Source organism: Platalea leucorodia (genome assembly GCF_965183815.1).
Source record: "Platalea leucorodia genome assembly, chromosome: 1".
NCBI lineage: Eukaryota > Metazoa > Chordata > Aves > Pelecaniformes > Threskiornithidae > Platalea > Platalea leucorodia.
This window is the reverse complement of record NC_138823.1, coordinates 96,705,101-96,730,971: the sequence shown is the minus strand read 5'-3', so window position 1 is coordinate 96,730,971 and position 25,871 is coordinate 96,705,101. Positions and strand designations below refer to the sequence as shown.

General features: G+C 52.5%; 1 protein-coding gene across 1 annotated transcript; it reads left to right on the top strand.

Annotated features, from left to right (window-relative positions):
• Positions 1–290: 290 nt before the first annotated feature.
• On the top strand, positions 291–15,804 carry TFAP2A (transcription factor AP-2 alpha; the record flags this gene model as incomplete). The annotated part of the gene is given in 9 exon segments (XM_082326574.1): positions 291–344; positions 3,717–3,743; positions 4,972–5,406; positions 8,335–8,386; positions 10,216–10,447; positions 11,356–11,365; positions 11,367–11,475; positions 13,823–13,964; positions 15,516–15,804. Coding segments are annotated over 9 exon segments (1,347 nt in total). The 5' UTR covers positions 291–293.
• Positions 15,805–25,871: the final 10,067 nt, after the last annotated feature.

Genomic DNA, 25,871 nt, shown 5'->3' with positions numbered 1-25,871 from the left:
ATTTATTTATTTTGCTCGTGGGTCCTTTCTACCTGTGTCCATCGCTGCAGGTTGTTGTGCTGGCGAGCAATTGGGCTGTTGTTGATATGCTAATGAGGCGATTAGGCTGTGGGTAAAGAGCTGGAAAAGGGAAAAGTTTCCACCATTAGAGGGAGATCTCCGAGCGCGGACGGGAGCGCTGCACAGCCTCCGCCAGCCGCGCTCCCCACGCCGCCCCGGCACCGCCACCGTAGGGAAAGGCAGGGGGAACCCAATCCTCTCTCTCTCTCTCTCTCTCTCTCTCACGCCAATCCATGAAAATGCTTTGGAAACTGACGGATAATATCAAGTATGAGGAATGTGAGGTAAGCGCTTCCCCCGGCCGGGGCAGAGCCCCCGGCCTCGCAGCTGCGAGCGGGAGCCTGCAGCATCCCTCCGGCTCTCAATTTCGTTTAGGAAAACTTCTGCTCCTTCGCCAGGCTTCCTCGCGGTCCTGCAGCTGGAGAGGGGCTGGGGTCCTTCCCCAGGAACTTCGGGGCTGCTGGAAACCCGGCTTTGTCGGAAGTGTACGAGGACAGGCAAAGAGGATCCAGCAGCAGGCTGGTCTATAGGTAGATCCTCCGTAGATAAGGCTCTGTAGGATGCTACACTCATCCATATGGATGGATGGATGGATGGATGGATGGCTGAGCGAACGGACGGATGAATGAGTGAATGAAAGGGCAAAGAGACAAAGGGAAGAGAATTATTCTTACACGCCAGGTACCCGAGGCATCCCAATAAATTGGCTCAGGACCGACGCTTAAATTCAGCCTTTTCGATGTAGCTGCGGGTTGATCATACCGAGCCGCACAAATTTGCAGGGGTCAGCTGCCGAACTGAAACCACGGCTTTGGGAGAGGTGTTCCCTCAGCCTCCTAATTTTCAGGGCCACACTCCCACGGCTTTGAGCAATATTGTAACCGCCTGGAAAAAATTAAAACCCACCTCATTTGGTTTTGGAGCCGTTCAGCACAGATTGCGTGCGCGCATCTCTCTGTGTGTCTCTCTGTGTGTGCCTCCATATTTTTAGAAAGAGGCGAGTGTCTTTTAATCTGACAAAAAGGAGAAGAGGAAACAGAAGAGCGGCGCCCAGGACCCGTGCCCGGTCTCAAACCAACGAATACCATTGTCACCCGTTTCGCAAAAGTTGCCTGGGCAGTGGGTTCAAACCGCGCAATAAAGGACTCCGCTTGGCAAATGAACGCAGTTATTTGGTGGTGACCCACGCGGGAAGGGAGCCCCAGCCCCGGCGGAGCCTTGCCGACGTGCACGTCTGGGGCGAAGGCGGGGGGCCGTGCTCCCGTCCGACCCCGCCGCTGCTTTCGGGCGATGCTGTAGCTTAGGAAAGGGAGCGAGGACTCGGCAGACTCACCGCCGGCTAAATGATGCGGGGGTTTAGTCCCGGATCGAGGAGTTTGGGATAAAGCTGTCTCCCGGGGTGGGAGCTGAGCCCTTAGATCCACTCGCTGGCGGATGCTTGATTTCTAGGAATGAGGTGTCGGGGTGGTGTTTTATATATATATATATATATTTTTTTTTTTTTTTAAGCCGGAAAAACATAACACATATATTCCTCAGCTGGATTTCGGGAGGAAAGCGTGTCTCTCCCCCTCCCTCCCCCCAGGATCGGTGTTCAAGCGTGCACACGTGCGAGCGTGTGGGTTTCATAGCCGATGGCTTTTGTCGCCTTGTGCTAACGGGACTTTGCGCCCAGGTGCTACCGAAGGCGGAGGGAGCGGCGGGGGCTCCCCCGGAGCCCGCCGGCTTTCGTGCCGGCGTGCGCGGCCGGCTCTCCGCCTTTTCCTCGGGAGCGGCTGCGAGGTGGCTTGCAGAGAGGATGGAACAGAGGGTGGCCGTACCCTGACAGGGATAGGACCTGCCTTTAAAAGAGAGGAACAGAAAAAGCGGAATACAAGCCCGGGCGGCCGCGCTCAGCGCCCGGGGCGGCCGGGAGGGAGCGGGCGGAGCGCGGGGCCGGGCGCCGGCGGCGCGGAGGCTGCGGCGGGGCAGCGGCGGGAGCGGAGCGGAGCGGTGCCTGTCTGAGGGAGTTGTTTGGGAGTTGCACAGCCAGTCCGACGGGTTGCGCCGGGGCCCCGGCTTGTCTGGGCCGGGAGAAGCGCTCGCCTTGCCTCTTTTCCCGGCTCTCTCTCCCCCCCCCCGCCCTCCTTCCCTCCCCGCCTCGCCGCCTCCTGCCTTTTCCCCCCGTCTTTTCCCGGATCCTCCCGAGAGGGGGGCCGCGGGGAGCCCGGCGGATGCTCCTTGGGCTCCCCAGCCCCCCCGCCCCGGGCGCCCGCCGGCCTCGGCGCTGGGTTCGAACCGGAGGAGGAGGAGGAGGAGGAGGAGGAAGGCTGACACCCAGAAGGGGAGACACCCAAAAAAAAACTTTCCCAGCCGGTTTCCGGGACGCGGGGCACGGAGGCGAGCCGGCTCGGCGGCGCGGGGCGGGGGCAGCGGCGAGGGGAGCCCCTCGGCGGGAGGCCGTCGGGGCATGGACGGGGCGGCGGCGGGCGGCCCCGCGGAGCCCACCCCGCGGAAAGGCGGCGGCGGCGGCGCGGCCGAGGGCGGCAAGAGCCAAGCGGGGAGCCAGCAGCCGCTCTTCTCCCTGGGCTTTGAGGCCGGCTACGCGCAGCAGCCGCAGCCCGAGGTGCGCCCGCGAAGGACCGCGGGGCTGGGGGCAGGGGGAGGCGGCGGGGAGCGGGGTGGGAGGGAGGGGAAGGGAAGCGAAGGGAAGGGGAGGAAGGGGGGATCCCGCGCCCCCTCCCCTCTCTCCTTCTGCCCGTCTCTCCCACCACCCCCACCCCCCCCGCACCCCCCTCCTGGCTCCCACCCTCTCCCTCTCTCCGGATCTCTTTCTCTTTCACTTTTGCATGCCCTGCAACCTTTTAAAATGTTGCCCCTTTCCTGTGATTCGTCAGACGCGGCAGCATGTCCCCCCTCTCTCTCTCCCGCTCCCTCTCTCTCCCTTTTTGTCTCTCTCTCTCTCTCCCTCTCCCCCATCTCTGATTAGATACACTGATTCTTCATTCAATGGACGTCATTTAGAACAGGCTCTGCCTTGAGTTGCCTTCTCGCTTCACGCTCGATTTCCAGCCATTCTTCCCTTATTAAGTATTCGTGTAATATTAATAGTCATGAATATCTGCTATTAGGAGTCTCCAGGAAGGCAGCAGATCTGTTATTAGGAGCTCAAGTGAAGCAGCAGCTAAGTCAAAGGAGAAAAAGAAAGAAAGAGACAGAGGAAAAAAAAAAAAAGGATTAAGAAACAAACACACACACGCTAAAAACAAAACCAAAAAAAGGCAAAAAACGCGCGCAAAACAAAACAAAAAAAAAGGCAAAAAAAAAAAAAAAAAGCAACCAACTTTGACTCCTCACACCACGCCAGGATAGAGAGCTCGCCTTGGCAACACCCGATGAAGGGCAGCAGAGACCGGTGCAAGTTCTGATGGATTATCGCGGCGCGGCCGCGGTGCAGGAGCAGCCCCGGCGCCCCGGTCCCGCCGCCCGCGCCTAGCGCCGGGCTCCGGCCGCGCTCCCTCCGCGCCCGCGCCGCCGCCGCGCCCGCGGGGCTCCGCCGGGGGCTGCGCGCTCCGCCGGGCCCTTTCCTCTGCCGTTTTTGGTTTTCTTTTTGTTGGTGTTTTTTTTTTCGTTTTTTTTTTTTCTACCTTGACTTGTAACCCCCCGACTCTTCGCAGATGTTAGTACACAGTTTTTCGGCTATGGTGAGTTGCTTCACGTTTCTCTCGGAGGGGGTTTGGTGCGTGCTGGGTGTTGCTATTGTTGTCGGCGGTGGCGGTGGTGGTCGGGGTTTCGCAGCCAGCTTTCCGGAGAGGGCTTTTTTCCCTTCATTTTTATAAATTCGGTGGGTTGGGGTTTTTTTTCTTTCTTTATTTCTTTCTTTCTCCCCCCCCTTTTTTTTTTTGTCTGCTTCGAGCAAACGGCAAAAGGCTTTACTTGGACCCTGCCGCTTCGATTTCTTCACCTTGCCACCTGCAAACGGGATATTTTCAGCTTTCTCGTTTCCCTTTTTCGGGATCGTGGCTCTTTCCCCTGAATCCTCCTCCTCCTCCTCCTCCGTGGAGGCCATGCCTTTCCCCCCGGTCATACCTGCGGGCTCTTCTGCAGAGCCCTGCCGAAACGCCCGGCCGCATTCGGGTGCCGCTCGCCCGTCGGTGCGGCGGCGGGGCTGGGGCCGGGGCCGGCGCTGCCCCCCCGCCGCCCGCCGCATTCCGCCGCTTCCCCGGCGCCCGGGCCGCCGCCGCCGCCCCCTCCGGGGGAGCTCGGCCGGGCACCGGGGCGGCTCTGCCCGTAGGTGGGGGAGCGTGGCGGTGCCTTCACCCCCAAACATTTGTAAAACTCGCGTTGGGGAACGGCCGATTTGTTTAGAGCCTATTTCGGCGCCTCCTGGTAACAAAATGGCAGTGGGCTTGGGTTTTCCAGGGTTTTCTTGGGATGCGTTGTCGGTAATCCCGGCGGCAGTATTTGTCTCGGTTCTGTCCAGGGCCAGCGGGAGGATTTTGGGTCGTGGCAGAATTATTATTTGAATAACGCCCGCTTAGGAATTGTTCTTTTTATTTGCGGGAAATACCTGCCTCTGAAATGCCGGGGCGCGATCTGTTGGGAATCCACGCTGTATCGCCGCGGTCTTAATTATTATAAGCAGTCCTGTTATAATTATTGCTGTTATCATTATTGCCGTTATTATTATTATTTAAAAAGCCAGGCTGCCTCTTAATTGTGTGCGAGGGGAAATCGGAGGCAGAGCAATCCCCAGATCTGCTCTTCTCCGCCTCGGAGGGGACGAATTGCCCATCTTTGCCCGATAGGTGAAATTCGCAAGCCGGTTTTGAGGAGAAACAGTTTGATTTTATCTTTTGTTTTTCTTTTCTCCCCCTCCTTCCCCTCCCCCTCCCCCCCCCCCCCCCATCGCACCCCCCACCACCACCTCAGGAGCGCCACGACAGTACCAGCAACGGGACAGCCCGGCTACCCCAGTTGGGGACCGTGGGTCAGTCTCCCTACACCAGCGCCCCGCCGCTCTCCCACACCCCCAACGCCGACTTCCAGCCCCCCTACTTCCCCCCCCCTTACCAGCCCATCTACCCCCAATCTCAGGACCCCTACTCCCACGTGAACGACCCCTACAGCCTCAACCCCCTCCATGCCCAGCCGCAGCCCCAGCACCCAGGATGGCCGGGACAGAGGCAGAGCCAGGAGACGGGGTTACTCCACACGCACCGGGGTTTGCCCCACCAGCTTTCGGGGCTCGACCCACGCAGGGACTACCGGCGGCACGACGACCTGCTGCACGCCCCCCACGGGCTGGGCTCTGGGCTGGCCGACCTGCCCCTCCACTCCATCCCCCACGCCATCGAGGACGTGCCGGTAAGGAAAAAAGGGGGGCAGCCCCGGGGCCCGCTCGCCCCTCTCCTCCCCCCGTCCCCCTCCCCGCGGGAGCTGAAATTCGGGGGGGAGGGAGAGGGACCCCACCAGAAAAAAAAAAAAAAAAGAGGGAGGGAAGAAGAGCCCCCCAGGGAAAGGCGAAGCCCCCACCTAGAACAATAGGTTCTCGCGGCTCGTCCCTGCGCGACGCCTCCCCGCTAAACGCGCCGCCGCTAAAATATAAATAAATCAAATGACTGTCATCGTTAACAATATCTTTCCTTCTCAATGACAATAAGCTGTTACGATTGGAAGAATATGTAATATCACCACAGGGCCGTGCATTTGGGGATTTCTCGCTGCCTTGGGAAAAACACGAGTCTGAAACGCGAGATCTCATTAAATGTCCTCCCAGGCAAACGTAAAGGGGGAAGGCAAAAAAAAAAAAAAAGTGGTGAAAGTGGCCTAAGAAGGAAAAATCGGTTTCCCGTGATTACAGAATTGGCATATGGGATAACGACATCTAAAGTTGTAAGAGGATACGGGCAGCTCCTCTTCTCTAAAGGAATTAATTGACAAATCAGGGAAGAGGGATATTAAAACGCTGCCGCCTTCCTTTAGCAGCGGTGCAAAGGGATGACCTCATAAATCATTAGCTATAGGTTATCAAATTCAAGCCAGACCTGCTACACCCTATATTAAATTAAAACATTGGGAGCCTATTGGAGGATGCATTATTTGGGGGACCAAATTCTGTTATCGATAAATACAGACTAAAAAAACGATTTCTAATTAAGCATGACATTAGTGCACGGGCTAGTTACAAAGCAAGCCAGGGCTATTGTTCGGTTAGGAAAGTGGCCTTATGCAACGTGATAGGTCGTGATCAAAGTTCATCTTTCTGGGTTTCTCCCTGAAAATGGAATTAGAACATGGCAATAAATTTATTAAAGCCCACAGAGCTCGTGCTGAGGGACTGAGGCTTGCTCGACTTGCAGGAGGAAAGAGGAGGAGGGAACTGTGGTATCTGGATGTGATTTTTGCTGAAATGCCATCCCAAATTACAGGATCAAATATTACAACAATATATTTGCTGACAGTTTAATGAGTACAGTTTCGTGTTGCAAGGATAATGTTCAGATGAACTTACCTATTTTTGGGGGTCATTTTGAAATCTTTTGTAAATTATACTCAGGGAAAATAGTGAATTTATTACAGCCCTCATCTGGCTAAATTAGCCACAGAAAATTGCTGGTTATGTTTAGCAGTTTTGCAATAAACGCATACGCTTCCCAAAGTGGAGGATTTAGTAAGCAATTTGGATCCGTTAAAAGCAGGTCGATTCTTTAAACTTGATATAAAATAACATGGAGGCAACAGCAAGAATAAACTAATTTGTTGACTGCAAGCCCCTGATTGCTGTAGGAGGAACATGACCTAAAATGTTCTCTTGAATTCTTCCTCTCCTCAATTGTGCTCCGTGGCAGTGGGCTGGTTCGGGAAGCCTCCTCTGCAAGATATTTTAAGTACAAATCGTTTGATTTGCCTTTCAGGGATCTATGAATTAATAGCATTGCTATACTTTGTGAAAACCGAATGCCATCTGGTTTAAATCCTTAAACCAGCCCAGCCAATATATTTTTTTTTTTTTTCTCTCTGTAAAACTGAATCAGCAGGCTGCATGAAGGAAAGAGGATGTATCTTTTAAGAGTATTTTATCTGGTTATTCAAAAAAAAAAAAAAAAAAGAATCCTTTACAGAAATCTGGGTCGGGAAAGGGCTGTTTTTTAATTTTTCCGTTGCTGCAACAGTTAACCTTTAATAAAAACGACCGCTAAATATTTAAGAAAATCAAGTAGACGGTGAAAATTATTTAATCATAAATATCTCTGTGGGATTTTAAACTTAACAGTCCTTCCGGTATGGAATATGTGTAGAAATAACACAAATAAAAGTATTATGCCACAGTACATTTACTTTATGGGTTTAGGGTGCATGCATAAAGGGATCATATTTCCCCATATAGTTAAAACACAAGAACTGCAGCAGTAGTCATTTCTGAACATTTCTCAATTTAATTATACTTAAATCCAGAAGCACTTTAGGCAAGTTACAAATGAGAGCATTGAGTATAATAAAACCTGTAATAAAGCAACTTAGTACCATCCACCCGGAATCATTGAGATCAGGCACAATTAACAGGAGCATAAATCCAAGACAGAATGGAAAATGTTAGAATCAGTATTATTGTTGGACAAAGACTAGAGAAGGAAGTAATAGTTTTTTAAATGGTAATGCCTGGGTTTTGTAACGATTGCGAAATCTTCTATCTCAGCAGCACTGGTGTTAATTTGTAAACACAGCCAGACATTATATTGCCTGTCAGTTTTTGGAATTAGAAAACACGGTTTCATTTGACTTTCTAATCACGTCGTGGCTCCGCCGCGCGAACCCCAGCTGTAGCCGCCACCGCGCAACCTGCGAGGGGACAATATGTGGGGGAGCCCCGGCGGCGTGGGACGGCGTGGGGACCCCCCCGGGACCCCCCTCCTTTCTCCTTCCCCTCCCGCGGGCGCAGCGGCGGGGAAGGGCCGGGCCGGGGCGGCTTCCCGGGGAGAGGGAGGGAGCCCGCAGAAGCCGGAGGCCCCTGGGGCGTCGGGCTCGGCCGGGCAAGCCCCGGGGGGGTGGGGGTGATGCATTATTTTTGTCTTCTTGGGGAAGAGCGGGGAGGGATGCAGGATTCCTCCCGATAAAGGAAATCCTCCCCCCCCCCATCCCATCCCATCCCATCTCCCCCCCCCGGCTCCCGCCGCAGGATCTGTTGTTTCCGTGCCCGGGGAGGGGGGACACCCGACTTCTCCCGCACCCCAGCCCTCCCCGCCTTTTGTTGCGCTTATACATTTACATCCCTGCCTCTCCCTTTTGTTGCAGCACGTAGAAGACCCCGGTATTAACATCCCAGATCAAACTGTAATTAAGAAAGGTAAGCCGTTTCCTTGCGCATACCAAACATGTCGTCACAGGCTGGGGACTGCTCGTAGGGAGGATTTACCCGGCCTCCCCCCCCCCCCGGCCCCGGGCTCCTTCCCCTGGCAGGGTCCTGTGGGCCGAAGGGTTGGAGGCAGGGCAAGGAAAGGGGCGACGCGCGGGTTGAAAGCTGTTCGACCCGCTTCTGAAACGGCCACGTTTGCCTGGTATTGTAACTCTTGTCGTGGTGAACAGGGGAAAACGTTAGCAGATGATCTAGAAAATCCGAGCCGGTGTTGTAGTGCGCGAGCAAACGATTCGGTTGCACGGTTTGCCCCGCGCATCTGGCGGAGCGGCGGGGTTTAATCGTTGTTGGTAAACTGGGCTGCGAAAGAGAAAAGCGTTGTTCCTCCTCCTTCGGGTTTTCTTATTGAAATCGCGGCGGTGAGGAGGAGGGCTGGCGGAGGGCGAGGGGCGAGTTCCTGCAGACTGACGGCTGTCCGTCAGGGCGGTTTGGTTTTCGTTGGCTTTGTGCGTTTGGAATTGAATTTGCTTGGAATCTGTTCCCCAAACCGTGCAAAATATTTATGGCGTGTTTTCGCTCAGTTTTCTTTTCCTGTCTGTTCTTCGGACGACCGAAGGATTGGGAAAGGTGGCACAGGGCAGCTTGCAAAAGAGGTTCTCGGTGGGACTGGTTCGCATTTGGATCCTGCGTAGGGAGCTGCTGTCGGGAGTAAAACTCGCGGGGCTGCAGGCGTAGGGAGCTGCTGCCCGCTCGGAGGGGTGCCGGGGCTGCGCGGCCGCCTGGAATTTGGGAACCCCGGCCGCCCCCGGAGCGGGGTGCTGCACAGAGCCGCCCTCCTCCCCGGCCCCAGTCGCTGCGCAGCCGGCGAGCTCAAAGTTTCATTCCCCCCCCCGTCCGCGAAGCCTTTGTCACGTCAAATTAGATGTGCAAGGGATAAATCTTAAGAGATGCTCTTTCCAAGTCGACATGATAATTGGCTCTTTTATTAGTAATCTCAAGAGTTCGTTTAACTCCTGTTGTATCTATTAGCCTTCCCAGAGCTATTAATGTCACAAGTGATCTATCCAAAACGGAGGGAGCCCCCCGCTCGGTCGGACCGCGCCCGCGGAGGCGCAGCGGGCCGGGGCCGCGGCCGGCGGGGGGGAGGCGGCCGGGGCCGAGGCCGGCGGGCACCGCAAGCCCAGCGGCGGCACGGCGCGGCCCGGCCCGGCGCGGCAGGGCCCGCCCGCCCGCGGAGGGACCGGGCTTTATTTTGGGGAAGCGACCGGCGCTGGCCGCCGGGGCGGGCGCGCGCCGGCTCCTCGCTGCGTGACGGTTTCTCCACGTCAAAAGTTGCGCGCTGGAAAAAGGCAGCGGGGCGGGCTGAGCGGCGCCGGCCGTCCCCGGGGGGGTGGGGGGGAGCCTGCCGGCCCCCCAGCGCCCAGCTCCCCGCCGCCTCGCTCCCCGGGGGCAGCCTTGCGGGCCGGCCTCGCCCGTGACGTCTGCAGACGGCCGGTACTGACGGCAAACGGCCGTCAGCCCCCCGACGGCGTGCGCCCGCTCCGGGCTCGGGGGGGCGGGGGGCGGCCGGCAGCGCGGGGGGCCGCCGGGCCATTTTGTGATGCCTTTGCTGCGGGTCGAAGGCGGCCCCGCTCCCTCCCGGCCCCCCCGGCCAGCGGAGGGCTGGCCCCTGCCCTCGCCTGCCCCCGCTCCCCCCCCTGCCCCGGAGGCGGTGCGGGGCCGGGGCTCGGGTGCCCGGCGGCGGCCTCCCCCCCTCGCCTCCCCCCCCCGGCTCCCCGCCCGCTCCTCACCCTCACCTCCCTGCTCCTCCCTCCCTGCAGGCCCCGTGTCCCTCTCCAAGTCTAACAACAACGCCGTCTCCTCCATCCCCATCAACAAGGACACGCTCTTCGGCGGGGTGGTGAACCCCAACGAGGTCTTCTGCTCGGTGCCGGGCCGCCTCTCGCTCCTCAGCTCCACCTCCAAGTACAAGGTCACGGTGGCGGAAGTGCAGCGACGCCTCTCGCCGCCCGAGTGCCTCAACGCCTCCCTGCTGGGCGGAGTGCTGCGGAGGTGAGGGGCGGGGGCAGGCAGCGCGGGAGGCGGGGTGGCGGCGGCGGATAACGCCCGGGACGGACGGGCGGAGGAGGAGGAGGAGGAGGAGGAGGAGGGTGAGGAGCGCCCGGGCGGGGCGCCCGCCGCTAGGGGTCGGGGCAGCGCTGCCAGGCGGGAGCGCTGTAACCATGGCAACGCGCGGCCGTGTGTGGCCCCCCCCCCCCCCCCCCCCCGTGTGTGTGTCCCCTCCCCGGGCCACGCTGTCCCCTCACGGCGATGAACCCCCCCACGCACCACCCCACCCCCCCCCACCCCCCCGGAGCGGGGAGGTGACCGGCGGGCACCCAGCCTGCCGCCCGCCGCCCTGGGCCTGCGACCTCCGCCAGGCAATTAGGCAGCACCCGGGCGAGGGAATCACGTCCAGGGTTAATTAAGCCAGCTCGCACCGCCACGGCCCCCTCAGGTCCGGCTCTGCCGCCGATGGGCCTCGTCGGCATCTGAGCCAAGGCAGCTCCATGGCGGTGATGGGGGCTGCCCACCTTGCAAACGGGCCTCCTCCCGCCCGAAACGCCCGCGGGCTGTGGGGAGAAGCCGCCCCCCGGGTCGTGGCACTTTGGGAGCTCAGGCCTCAGGGGTCCCGCCCCGGCCATGACGTGCCCAGAGCTCCCCACCAGCCTGGGGGCTGATCCAGACCTCGGCCACAGCCTCTGTTCCCGAGACATGGAGCCATCCAAAGCCCCATCCCTGTCTCTGAGACTCAGCTGTCAGCAACACTGGCTCTTCAGCCCCCCACAAACCATGCCCCCCCCCAAAAACCCCTTGACTCCCCTCTGCGATGTGCTGGGGCGATCCGTGGGTGGGAGCCAAATTGGGGAGCGGGTGCCCCCCGCCAGCCCCATTTCTCAATGCCTTTCTGTGCGGAGCAGGGCGAAGTCTAAAAAACGGAGGGAGATCTCTGAGGGAGAAACTGGACAAAATAGGATTAAACCTGCCAGCCGGGAGGCGTAAAGCTGCTAACGTTACCTTGCTCACGTCGCTCGTGGAAGGTAAGTGACTCAAAGAGCCGGGAGGGCTCCTTTGGAAAATGTGCCTGTTGCTTTTGCCTAACTGGAGAAGACTTGGTGTTGGGTTGGTTCGTTTTTTTTTTCCCCCGAGTCAGTGCTGCTTGTTGGAAGTTGGAAGGGCGTTATTTTCTATGCCTCAGAAAAAAAAAAAAAAGTTAATTGTGTGCCTTTGGCTTTTGTTTTAACCTGAAACGGGCTTGCATGAGTCCTGCAGACTCAGCATTGCATCGTACCATTTATTTCCTTTTAAGTCTCTGACCTGGACGTGTTCAGGGCCCCATCTTGCTCCCTCATTCAAGTGAGTAATGCCTCCCCAGAGTAAGCGGATCTCACTGGGAGCAGCACGGGAGGGAACCCTGCGAACGAGGGCGGTGGGCTCAGCCCTGTGTGAGACCCCTGAGTGCCGAGTTGGAAGTTATGGGGAGCAGAGCCTCTAATGCTTCACCGCCGTCCTTCTGCCACAGGTGGACAACCAAGCAATTTTAAACGTCAGAAACTGCAGCTACTTTAAGTTTGTTCTCCCTCCCAGCCCGCAGCCACATAACAGTAAATCATTTAAGTTTTCTGACATCTGCATTTGAGAAATGCGTGACCATTACTTCCTGAATTAATTTGGGAATCCTTGACCTCAGCCATGAATTAATGGTGTCCTGAAAGCCTCAAAGTTGCACCACCCCCCCACCCCTCACCCCCTTTTGGTTCTCATTTTCAGAACACATGTTCCCTTGGCTATGCCGCTCTCCTCTACTTTGCTCTGGCCAAAAAAGGTGCAACTTACTTTTAATGCCTTGGGATGGCCCTATACTGTCAGAACTGCGGGGTGGGAAGCTCAAGAGTTTGCAGTCATTTAGTTTTGAAGCAGTTGCTGGGTCACGCTGACTGGCACAAAGTAAGCCCACGGCCAGCCAATAGATCCTCCTCCTTTCCCCTCACTTACGGATTTGACTGCATTTAGGCCGGTTTGGTCTGCAAAGCGCTTTTAAGCTCAGCCCAGGCTGCGCAGGCTTCACTTAAGTTGGGTCGCGTAGGAGGGAATTTGTTGCTTTGTTTTGCTGTCGCTTCGCATTCTACGAGAAATGTTTCATGTTCAAAGGGACAGGGAAAGAAGCGCTGCGCAATGCCAGGCTTCGGGGTTTTTTTTAAACATCAGGATAAGTGGCCGCACTATATTTATACTGCGTGAAAATTACTGCGTCTTCCCGGTTTTGGAAAGGCTTTGCAATTGCATCGGCGCACTGTAGTAAAAAATCACGAGGGGAAAACTTGTAAAAAGTCTAGATTTGGTAGATGCTTAACATTATTTGTGATGTTAATGAATATGGAGAAGGTTTTATGGTAATCTCATGTTCTGTTTGGCTTTCACATACAATGGCTCTAAAAGAATGATTTTTAAAAAAAACCCAAAAAAACCCAACAAAAAACCAGAGGCCCGATTTCTAGATAACTTAGCGATGGTGGCTCATTTTGGGGGGATGATAGTATAAACATTGCTGGGGCTTTGAGTCCTGTAGCGATGAGGCAGTTTCTAGAGTACTGTTATTGTTTATGATCCGCTCCATTTTATGGAAACAAGCTCACTGGACTGAGGCTTTGAAGCTCTAATTGGCGCATGCGTTCTTCCGGAGCTCGAGCTAATGGCAGGAAGCCCTGCAGTAAAAACCAACTGGTTCAGGAAATTAAAACCAAAGATTTGAAAATCAACAAAACAGACAGACTCGGTGGAATGACCCTAAAATTCTCATGGTTAATCGTTTGGGGGTGAACATATAATTATATGCGATCAAGTTAAATTTTAAACACTTAGCTGTTTAATGCATTTTATTTAGAAGAGCTCTAGGAGTAATTATGATCAATATTAATCATTGACGCATTGCAAAAGAATATAGAGACCTGGCGGCTGAGGCAAACAAACATTTCCAGAGTAAATAGCTGTGAATGAAATGTACGTAAATGGCCGTGAATAGGTATGGATATGTAAATCCGAGCGCACATTCTAGGGGGTTGGAGCCTGCCCGTCTAAAAGTATCTGTTAGTCAATGTAAACTTTACAAAATTCTTATGCGAGATTTCACTTGTAACGATTGTCATGAAAATACACATTTGCATTGCCCTCCGACTGAAGCAAACTCCTGCAAGATAAGATGCGATTAGCATTTCTTACTCTACCTTTTTCAAAGAAAAAAAAGTCCAAGCCTTTTAGAAGAAAAGCCCAAGCAGAATGTAGTGCCTTTTTTTTTTTTTTTTTTCTTTTTCTAATGGATTTTTGCCTCTGTGCGATGTGTACTGACGAGCTGTGTGTTTCCCTCCCCACCCGTGCCTCCCTTTTCAGGAGAAGCAGTACATCTAGCTAGAGATTTTGGGTACGTTTGTGAGACAGAATTTCCTGCCAAAGCAGTAGCTGAATTTCTCAACCGACAACATTCCGATCCAAACGAGCAAGTCACAAGAAAAAACATGCTTCTAGCTACAAAGTAAGACATTTACCTTTCTGGCATGTTGCTCAGAAGTGAGGGGAGGGCGACAAAGCCGGGTTTGGGGCTTGTATTTGTGAGCGTTTGCCACGTAGCCAGTGGCTGATGATGATTTTGCAGATTGTGAGGGGGTGTATTTGCCCTCCTGCTAGAGGAGAACTCTGTAACCCAGCTTGGTTTCCATCAAGCCAGTTCCTGCGGATTACCTTGAAAGCGAGTCGTGAAAATTGTGGGTGGATGTTTAGTTAAAGAAAAAGCAGTAATTCTTCAGAGCAAAACACTTCCCGGGCCTTTTCGCTTAACTTATCAATTTAGGTAGAAGGGGAAAGCTTCCCATTGACAGTAAAATAAAACTGGCACATTAAACTGATTTGAGTTCATTAAAATCGGCAATGGTTCTTTCTGCCTAAGCAGCTCTGTTACTTAGTGAATGTAGGGATATTAAAAATATATTTTAAATGACAATCTGTATGCAGTTAAAATGCTAGCAGAGTTTAGCATTGGTGGGGCTGCCTAGACTTCCAGGTGGTGCGTGAAAAGAAAATGATCGTTTTGATATGTTTGCTGGAAATTAAAAGGGTTGTTTAGTAGCCCTTAATTACCAATGGAGGTGTCACCAAAGGGCACAGTGCCAGAGGGCGCAGGCAGAAGATGGGAGCCGCTTTATGGCTGGAAGACGTTAACGCGGGTTTTAGAATACAGGCTGTTGCAACATGCCTCTCAGCTCTCCTGCTGGAAGGTGTGTTATTTCCCCCACACCATTTGTGCAGCGAGCGGATGATATAACCGAGCTGCTGCACCGTGCCCTTGGATCCTCGCTTCCCACCTCCCTGGAAGGAAATTTCCAGACCCCAGTTAGCGTCAGCCTTCCCCTCTGCGGGAAGGTCCCTTTGGATTTGGAGATGCAGATGTACATACATAAATTGTTTCAGGGTACCCTAATTTAAAGCCTCGATTCCCCTCTCTGCCCTCGCTCTTTCTTCCCGACACGCAGGCGCGTTTTAGCCCTGTGAAGGAAGAGGCCCGCGCCTCTCTTCAGTTCCACAAAAAAAAAGGATCTTCCAAGATGTGGATAAATCCCTTGAACCTCCCTTTGAATATCGCACCCCATCTATTCCCTTCCGCCTTGCTGGGCAACTTTAAACTGCCTGTCTGCTCCAAAACCCAGCCGGGCAGGGATGTGTGTTTGTGGGGGCTGCGACATGGGGATCGGCGGGGGTACGTGGGAGCGGGGCGTGTGTGCATGTCTGTGTGCCTGTTATTTGGCCGGGGCGCGATGTGTGTGCACGCGAGGTGCAGGGAAGAGGTTTGTGCGTGCCGGGGCAGCGTGGGAATCGGGGGAAGGATGCGTGAGAGAGGAGAGGGAGAGGCGGGAGCACGCCTGTGCGCTCGGGGGCAGCAGCCCCCTTGATCCAGGGGCTCGTGTAACCTAGCAGGGAGCACGCACAGGCTTTGCTGCCGCCAGTGATGGTTCATTTCTCTCCCTCTCTCTTCTCTTCCCTTCCCTCCCTGCCTCCCTCCCTCTGTCTCTCTGCTCCATTTGTGCTACAGACAGATCTGTAAAGAGTTCACCGACCTGCTGGCTCAGGACCGATCTCCCCTGGGGAACTCACGGCCCAACCCCATTTTGGAGCCGGGCATCCAGAGCTGCCTGACCCACTTCAACCTCATCTCGCACGGCTTTGGGAGCCCGGCGGTGTGCGCTGCCGTCACCGCCCTGCAGAACTATCTCACCGAGGCGCTCAAGGCCATGGACAAAATGTACCTCAGCAACAATCCCAACAGCCACACAGACAACAGCACCAAAAGCGGCGACAAAGAGGAGAAGCACCGAAAGTGAGGATCTCCCCCTCCCGCACACACGCTCCTCTCCCTTCCCCCTCGTAGCCCATCGATCCATTCGTCTCCCTCCTCCCTCTCCCCTGCACCCAGCACCCCAGGCTACAGCAACAGAATGAGCGTCCTTCTGCCAATCCTGTTCTCCGACTCCGCGGGACTGCTCGGCCCTCTCCCCACACCCCTTCCCAGCATCCACATTTCCATTTGCTGCCTCTTCACCCCCCCCCCGCCCCCCCCCCCCCCCCACTGCCACCATCGTTTTACCCCGGTGTGGAGCCTAAGAGAACAGAACAGGGGGACGGAGCCAGCAAAGAAAAAAAGTTCTGTCTTGAGTTTGTGAACTTTTTTTTAAATAAAACAAAAGGAGGAAAAAAAAAAAACAAAAACAAAACAAAAAAAGAAAAGGACTTTTTTTTCTAAAAATATATTAAAAAAAAATTAAAAAAAAAAACACCAAAAAGAAATAAATAATACTTAAAAAATTCTATGAGCTTCACCGGACTGAATCACCACCTTCCCTTACATAAACTTCAGTTAAGATTGTAGCCATATTAAAAACGAAAAAAAGCGAAAATAGTACAACAGCAGCAACAACAGCAAACAAACAAAAGGCAAAAAGGACTGATGACATTTTATCAGTATTGTGAATAAACTTGAACACAAAACACAAGCAGTTCCATGTCATATCTTCGGTTGTAGAACTTTTTCCTGTCCAAGGTAAAGCGACCAACTTGAACTTTCTATTGCAACACGATTCACGGTTATTATATAAGGGAATCAGTGTTCATGTATGTATATATTTATTTATGTGTAATTTAATGGGAATTGTAAATATGGTGAGTCTGTTTTAAGCCTTTTTTTATTTATCTGGTGATCTCGTTTACCTCTTGTTTAGTGGGTTTTAAATCTTCCCCTCTTAGTTCATCATGTGGTTCATGGTACTTATTTAGATATCAGAGGTTTTTTGGGGGTTTTTCTCTGGGATTCATCATTTTTAGCCCTGTTGTAGCATGTTAAAGGCGACAATGAAGCAGCTGAACAAATAAAAAACCATGAATTTTTATATATAATTAGTATGACATTTAGTTTCTCGTTGAAGATAAAATAAAGTGATGTTGGACCCTGGCAAGGTTTTTAAACATGTTAGTGGTTTTACAACCCTTATGTGTTGTGGAAAATGAAAGAAGAAGTTATTTTCATCCACTGTCCTTCTCCCGAAAGCACCATCAGAGCAATAAATTAATATTGTCTTTTAAAACAAGAGTTAGCTTTTCTTTCCTTCTCCCCCCCCCGCCTTTTTTTTTTTTTCTTTCTCCCTTTCTTTTGTTTTTCTCCTTTCTTTCTTTTTTTTTTTTTTTTTCCAAAGAACTTCAAACATTCGGGACCACCTGGTATCCTGTATTTCCACTGGCCATATTGGAGGCAGTTATAGTTGTATTGTATTGAGTTGTGCTGGCAGTAGTTTCCATGCCTATCAATGTATCATAGTCCTTTGTTGCCCAGATAAATAAATATTTGATACGCTTTATGTCGATTTTTTTATTCAGTGGCTGTCTTTACCCAGGCGTATTTTTGTTCTTGGCAGTATTTTTTATTCAGTATGGTTACAGTAATTGAGTTTAACTCTCCCTTGACAATTGCTCCTTGCAATAAGCAGCTGAACCCATTGTTTCCCTCAAGTATAATAAAAACTTACTTTCAACTTGGAGTTCAGAGCAGGGTATCATTTAGATATTCCACTGAGTCTGTATTCAGACAAATGACACAATAAAGCACAATGTATTCTTTTGGATAAAAAATTGTCTGTACTACTAACAAAATGACACACTATCTTTTCTTTAACCAAAACATAATTTTATTTAAAAAATAAAGTTTTATTTTATTTATGTTGACCTCTAGGTTTTTATTTATATTTATATATAGTGTGCAGAATTATAAGCCTGTAAAATTTTGTACATGTAGTTGTCCTAACAGAGAGCAGAGATTAAAAAAAAAATATCGTCTCGAGAAGGACATTTTAAAAAGAATCGGTACCGAGCAAATACTGAAAATTAGGTGCTATGAAAAAAATTATATACTGGTGAATCAGAGCCGGGTGCTCCCTTCCCTTCAAGAAAAAAGAAAAGCTCCATAGTCGATGCCAACAAAATCATCTCACGGTTGTGAACTTTAGTGAAATCTTGCAGGAGACAGATTATTTCTGATTGATGGTTCGTGTTTTAGTGGAATGCACAGATTGACATTTTGAGATGGTTGTGTCAGTTTATAAGGGACTGAAATTTTTATCTTGAGTTTCTTCTTGTGGAAACCAGTTGTAAAACAGGGAAGTTTGCTTTAAAAAAAAAATGGCGTGTACGTCTTGAAGATGGGCTGTAAAAACATGTAAGAATTCAGACTTTGACTCTATTTTCTTTGGCCCAGGGGGTAGGTGAAGTCAGGATCAGGCTGGATTATGTTGTATCATAGGAAGGGAGGCTAATGCAGTTTAGAATGTAAAGGCATTTTGAAGAGATGGTCTCCTTTAAGTGCTGATGATATTTTGGTGGTGGTGGCTGATATTTTCTCTCTTTCTCTTTCCTTCCCTCCCTGGCTCTCTCCGTCTCTGTCTCCTTTTTTCCCCTTTTTGCTCAGGCAGAAATTGAGGAGGTTAAAGAGGGAGGTGTTTACAATAAAGCTGCAAAGAGAATTAACATTTGCTCATATATTTTGACGTTTGGTAGGGCTGGTGAAGCAAAGCATTAGATAAAGCCCAAGATGTTTCATTTTGCTTTGGTAATCTACTTATGGAAGGCAGTGTAAAATCAATCTTGCCAAGCAGAAAGAGAGTTGGTGGAGTCTAAATTCTATTTTCGAGAGCCAGCCAGTTTATAAAAATGGTGAATATTTTTTTCCCATAAATTGAAAGTGGATCTTTCTTTTGAATGCAAAGCTGCAATTGTTTTAAAAACAGTTATTTATTATTTCCAAGAGAGACTGGTTAACTGTAAAGTAGATGTAACAAAATAATGAGGTGAATGAACCCTAACTGTACATATTCTTGACATAAATGAAATGCACAGCATTGTAGCAGGTGAAGTGAAGCATTGTCTATCAGGGCTGTTTTTCTTGGCTGCATCTCAGATTGTGTGTGGGATCCTAACCTCAGGCACAATAGCATTCATAAACAGCAATACATTGCTGCTCTTTCTACAGCAACACATAAATACTCATTTTTAAACGAAAACAATCTTATTAAATACCATTCATTCATATCTGGATTTACAGATGCTTGTTACTTTTTGAAACCTGTACCCAATATAATCGTTTTATACTGGGCAATGTATAAAGCAGTCTTATGCTAGAACATTATAAGGTCATAATAAATAATGTTTTAAAGATATAATTAGCTGCTTTATGCTAGGAGAGCGCATTTTAAGTATCCTGCTGCTGCATTAGCAAGCCACCAGAAAACAGCAATGAAATGACCTTGCATAGATTTCTTTATTACTATTATTTCTAAGGAAGGGTTTTACAGGCGATAATGGAAATCAGACTAGCTCCGGTTCAGCCTCTTCTGCTGTGACCAATATGCGGTTACTAAAACGTGCTAATTACTTTAGCGTTCTTCGGATGCGTTTCTACCGTTGTGATCACGGCGCAGCAGCGAAATTCTAGGTCATGCTTTCACGCACTAAACAAAAATCTGCTGTTGTTTTTTTTTCCCCCCAGATTGGCTGAACTGAGGGTGAGCGGTGGCTGAATGTCAGACCGCTGCTGCCACGCCAAGCTCATGCCTACATGTGAACCAAAACACGGCTCGGTGCTCTTTCACTGTGAACGAGGACAGCCCTCCTCTTTGTACCGTAATTTACCCCACCCTCCAAAAATCGAATATTAATATAATTTGAGATTTAACTGGTGGAACAGCCATCAGGACAGCAATGCCCCGCAGCTGAAATAATATTTAAAATAGAAGGGATTTGACATTTGAGAAGTCAGTGGCTTGAAATACCCAGTTGTACTTAGCTAATTCAGTCCTTAACCTCTGGTTTCAAATAAATCAATTACAGTCGATTCCACTTCAGTTCAGAAGTGCACGAGGTTTTTAGTTAATTGAATACATTTTATTCACTTGCTAGGAGTATTCATTTATCGAAACCCTTACATTTAAAGGACATTTCTTTATTGTCCATGATAAATTCGACCGTGTAATCAGATCAGCTCCTTGTTTGTTTACTCGTCTTCTGCCTCGCATTTAAATTCCAGAATGCGCACTTCCCTTTCCCTCCTCGCTACGTGCACGTCTCAGCCCAGACCAGATTCCCAGAGCGTCAGCCCTCGCCTTCGCAAAGTGCAGCTAAAATCACAAGCGCCCTTCCGACGGGGAGCAACATGAAGCCCGTCCCAGCGAGCGAGGGCAGAGTGATTTAAACCGGCTCGATAATCAAACGCGAAAGGTCGGGAGCGTAAAAAAAATAAACGGTGCCTCCGGTTCTGTCCCGTGCGCCTTTTCTGCGTGGAAGGGCTATGTCTCGGCTCCCTGCCCTGCGAGCGGCGGGAGCTGTTAACTCTTAGAGCGGATTTGGAGCCGGCTCGGTGTCGGCGGGGGGAGATTTTTGTTGAGCGCTGGGCAGTGAAGTTGTGTCACTGATCCACTTTGAACGGATATTGATATACGCCGTACTTCGGCTGCGTTGTTTGCAGTATCCTGCTGGCGTTGGTTTTGCTGTTTTGGAAAGGAAAGGGGTTAATTAGCGTCATTATCAATCACTAATGCTTGTCTAACGTGTCCAAAGAATAATCAAGTTAGGGGACTGCATGAAGCTAACATCTGCTTCATTCCAGCTAAAGATTTTTCCCTATATCGTTCAATTATTGGAAGTCCACACCGGTTTCAGGCTTTGTCAGGGCCATAAAACAGGGTCAGATCGTTAGAAATCTAGAATGGAGGGGAAAGTGCAATATAAATAACAAATGGCTTCATTATTTGAGTTACAGGTGCAAGAATGGCCGTGAAAATGAGCAGGGATTACTAGAATGTGTTCCTTCTTTTTATCTCCAATATGGAGGAAAAATGAAATCGGCCAAGCCCGGTTCTTAAATCATTTATTCTGCATAGGTTGCAGCCTCTCTATTTGCAATATTTAGTTTAGTAACCTCAAATGCCCCAAAATAAGTAGTTTAAAGCAAGCGATTGGAAACAGAGGAAAAGTAAAAGTCTTTCACGACCCATTACTAGCGGAGCCTTACCGGCTTCCGAATAGCAAAATAGCCGCCTTCTTCTAGTTTCTAGGCTTTCCTGGGTGGCTGAAACAGCTAATATTTCGGGCAGGGTAAATAGAAATATAGCTTATGATGGCGGTAACGATTTGTGTCCTTGAACTGTTCCTCTTCTGTTCTAGTGCCTGGTGCTGTAGATGTAACGGTGACAGATCTTTTATTCCCTCCTACAACCGCTGTAGCTGCGTCTCTCTGATGCCAAGTTCAACTTTGGTGGCCCAAAGGGCCAAAATTTCTCATCTAACCCACAGAGTGGTTAGAGCACCTTCACTGAGTGAACGTAGCGTGGAAATCAGACCAAGACTGACGAGGGCTTTCTGGTGGGGTGGGAGCGACCCGTTGGCTCCCACTGGCGCATTTCTTTTGGGCCCTGATTTTGCAAGGCGGGTGCCAGCACCCAAAGCCTGTGGTTTCCCCGTGCAAGGATGGGTGTCCCTCCCTCTCGAAACCAGGGCCCTGAGGTTACTCCGAGCTCCGCGGTTATCGTCCTCTTCGTAGTCACGGAGCTCGTTTGTGCAGGCACCTTCAAACCAGGGTAAGGAGGGTAAAGTGGAAAAGCATAGCCAAGGTGAGGAAGAAATCGTCTCGTGTTCAGAGCAGGAAGGTGGAGGACTGCCGGGTGTGAAGCACGAGCTGTTTCACCCTGTCGTTGCTCGAGTGTGCTGTGCATACGCACGCACATCCTAGTTTCTGTCGGAGATCTGCAGCATCTACGTGAAGACCTTCCCCGTCCAGAGATGCTCTCAAGCCCCATTGCTGTTGTTGCCTGTGGTATAGTTAATTCCCTTTGTAATACTCTATTGAAAGCAGATGCAGGGGCTCTGAATAGAGAGTTGTTTTCTAGCAGGAGTGTGGGCTGTGTAGTTACACTCGCAGGCTGAGGGATGTATATTTCTTCTACACGATGTTTTTGGTTATGTTCCTACCCGCTCCTTCATCCTGCAAAACTTCCTGCCTTGGCGCTGCTTTGGGCACAGCCGGCCCCCTCCTCTCTGTCTATGATCCACCCCGATCCCCACAGCTGAGGGTGAAGAGGCGGAGGTGTGAAATATTTGGGGCACGTTTCTGGTTGTAGAGCAGAGCATTTTTTGGAGCTCCCGGGAGAAATAGAGAGCTGCATTCCCTGTCCTTCTCTCTTTCTCCCTCCCTCCCTTTTAAGCGTGCTGGCAGGCTCCTCTCCCTCCAGCTCGTCCTCCTTGCCCTCTCCCTCGCTGCTGGATGCTGAGCCCTGTGCTTGTCCTGTCTCTCCTCTGATGCTGCGGCCATTCCTCTCCTGTGATGGAGGTTATCTCTCTGCCCTGCGAGCGGGGGGGCTTGGACGGTAGCTGGGGAGACTCCCCACGCTGCGGCGCGTCCTGGTGTGCCCAGGCAGGGGAAGGGCAGTGGGGCAGCACTGGGGGGGGGGAGGCAGGGTCTGGGCCTGGCCTCAGCGCTCCTTTCCTCATTAGGCCTAACGAGCTACACTATAATAGTGCTAAAAAAGGTGCTCCTGCCATCTCTGCCCATGTTTTGGAGCCTGTGGCTCTTAATATGGGTGTAGATGATCCAGGCCAGAAGGTGATGGGCGTCCCGTTGCCTGGATGCAGGCTGCTGCTGGGGTGCTGGTGTTTGGGGTGGGGGCTGGCTGCGCAGGCTTCGTCCCATCCCTGTGCCCTTGTGAGGGCTTGCAGCTATCCTGCTGGAAAGGATGGGGTTTTGCAGGGAGCTGGGGAAAGGGAGAGAAAGCAGGAGGTGGATGTGGCTTGGAAGAAAATCAGATGGCAAAGGAGCAATTGAGGTTTTTGCCTTGTGTCTCCAGGAGAGCCTGGACAGGGCCTTGGTAGGGGGGATGGAGATCACCCCGTCCCTTGCTGCAGCTGCTTTTGGAAAGTTTCCTGGGAAAGGACTGGGGAAACTGGAGCCTCCAGCAGAACTGGCTGCTGCTACGACCCTCGTGGAGGCCGGCTGTTTATTTGTTCGCATTGTCGTACCCGGGGAGGTTTTTCACCTAGGGCGCCTTTTTCTCCCTGCCTGTCTGTATGCTGGTGCGTAGAGCTGTGTGCACGCGTGGCTGTATGTAGAGGTGGCCGTGTGTCTGCCTTCCCGGGTGTTCACGTGTATGTGCGTGTCTATCTATTTATCTTTACGGGCGTGTGTATTTATCTCTCCATCCCTGAGACTTTTGGAGAGGCTGGGAGAAGAGGGGGTGGGGTGGGCTGTCTCCCGGATAGTTGATATTCCAGGTTCAGCCTCTTTCTCCGCTCTCATTCTCTAAGCCCAGCCAGGGGGAGTGTCGCCCCAGGCCGAACATATGCTTCTTTCCATTGCACTAATCCACCTTCAGCGTGGAGGAATAATTGCTCGAGTGTCCATGGCTCCTCGGCGCTTTGTCCCTCGCTGGCTCCCATCAGCTTGGCACACGCCATTTCAATCAAATCCTTTCAGAGCCCTGTCTCCTTTTATCACGTCCCCGCTCCGGCGAGAGGAGGGAGGGGAGGACCGGGCTCCCCGCAGCCCCGGCGGGGCCGAGCCGGGCCGGGTCCCCCGTCCCCCCGCCGGGAACAAAAGGGCCACCGGGCTGAGTTTGCTCTGCCTGCGAAGGCGTTCGAGTATGATGGTGCTGTTGCTGGGAAAAGAGGGGGGGGGGGGAAGCCATTCCGCCGGGTGGCCGAGCTCTTCTCCCCGGTGCGGTGAAGAGGGGCAGCTCCAGCAGCCACCCCAGCGTGCACGCCGGGGCAGGGAGAGGGGCTGGGAAGGGGTGTGTGAAACCTCTGCCTCTCGGTAGTTGTGCTGCTGGTGACAGGGCAAGGGCTGGGAATTAGCGGCTGGAAAACTCCCGCCACTCTCCGTGGCCAGGGTTTGCAGGAATCCGCCCTCGCCCCGGCTGTCCCCCTTCGCCCGGCGGGACAGAGAGGGGCAGGGATGCTCCTGCCCTCCCCGGCCGGCTCGGGACCCTCGGAGGGGCGGCGTGGGGCAGGCTCTGCCCCGCGGCAGAGAAGGGCTCCGGCTTTTATTTATGTATTTTCCCCCCCTTCGCCTTCAGGCGAGGGGGTCGTGGGTGTTGCGAAGGGGGTTAAAAATTCCTCCGAGGAGCCCCGAGCTGGGGGAGTGGAAGGAGAGGAAGGCAGGATGGTTAACCGCGGGAGACTTAAAATCTTCCCAGGCCCGCCTTTCCCGGGAAGGCCGCTGCGCTCCCCGAGGCGGGGGCTGCCTGCGGACCTGCCCGCCTTGCTGCTGGGGGGGAGCGGCCCGGCTGGGGGGCTCCGGGGGGGTCCTGCCTCCCCCAACAGCTCTTTGGGGTCGCCGCAGGTGAGGACCCAGGCTTTCCCAAAGAGAGCGGGGTGTCGGGGCGCCGCCGGGATGCCCGCACTTCACACCCCGCCGCCCCTCCATCCTCCCCGCTCCGGGGGAGCCCGCAGAGCCCCGAGCCGGGCGAAGCTGCCGCGGGAGCTGCCGGGGGGCTCGGCCGGGACACGCCGGGGGGCTTGAGCCCCGGGGAAGCTGCTGCGAGGGGCGAGGGGAGAGCCGCCCTGAGACGGCTCGGGAGTGCGCCGGCGTTTTCTCCTCGCAGCGTTTGCCCCGTGTGAGTCCCTGAATAGTTTTTAACCAAAGCATGGGTCTTTCCTGCTGCTGAGAAAAATCGCCTTTAAAAAAAAAAAAATAAAAAAAAAAATCCCCTTTCCACTAGGTTTGGATTTAACCGCAACACCCACAGAAACTGCCTTATGAAAACCAGACTTTTCTATGAAAAGACTCTTCTGGCAGCAATTAGTCTGGCTTTCTTTAACAAAATTCTTTGTAATGTCATTCAGCGGGAAAAGGAAAAAATCCCAGGATAATTTTGATTATCCAGAAAAAAAAAAAAAGTAAAATAAAAAATTTTAAAAATTAGCAAATTCGTGTTTGCCCTGGGGAAAAAAAAAGAAAAGTTTAAATTCCCTATTGATCGGAAGAAAACCTCGCTGAAATTTTGCGAGAATGGGCTTTCACGGGAAATAGGCTCGTTCAGTTCCTGTGTGATGGGCGTCAAAGGCATTAATGCACACACTCGTTACCGACTTATTGCAGAGGCTTTGCCCCAGCCTCTCAGGCTCACCCCGCCAGGAGTGCCGCTGCCTCCAGTGGGAGGTTCGTGTCGGGCCCCACGCAGCTGCGCCCGCCCCCCGGCGGGCAGCGCTCGGCTGAAAATCGCGCTGCTGCTGGGCGCGCAGGGAGATGCGCTTCCCTTTCTACCCCACGCACCCCTCCCGGGATCAGGGTGTCCCCGCGTGGGTCCCGGACCGACTTTTGGAGGGGCACCCGGCCTGCTCCCTGCCTGCCGCCCCCTGCCCACGGGAGGATGAGGAAGGGGGGAGGAATCTCGCCCCAGGAGGCGGGGGGGATGGGGGTAGCTGCCTACCTGGAAGCCTGTCGCGGATGCTCGGGCAAAGCCAGTCCCTCCGCCTCATCCGCAGGTTTTTGCTACTTTCCCCCCCTCCCTCCATCCTCCATCCATCCATCCCTCCCTCCCTCCCTCCGTGCTTTGGTGAAAGGTTGCGTGTTCCAGCCCAGAGATTCAAACGTTAAATTGCTAAACCAGAGTAGGAAGGGGGGGGGGGGGGGGGGAAAGGCGTGTTTATATTTCAGATCTTTTAAAAGGTCGGCTTTAATTAGGTTAAATACAAGCATTATTGGCCCAGAAACACATACTGCAATAAGCTCGTTACAAGCCTAATTGCAACGCAAAAAAAAAAAAAAAAAAAAAAAAAAAAAAGGTGCGTGGGGAGAGAGAAGAGCCGTACTCTTTCGGCACGACCCACCTCTCGCAGAGCCTGCGTGGTGCCGCGCATC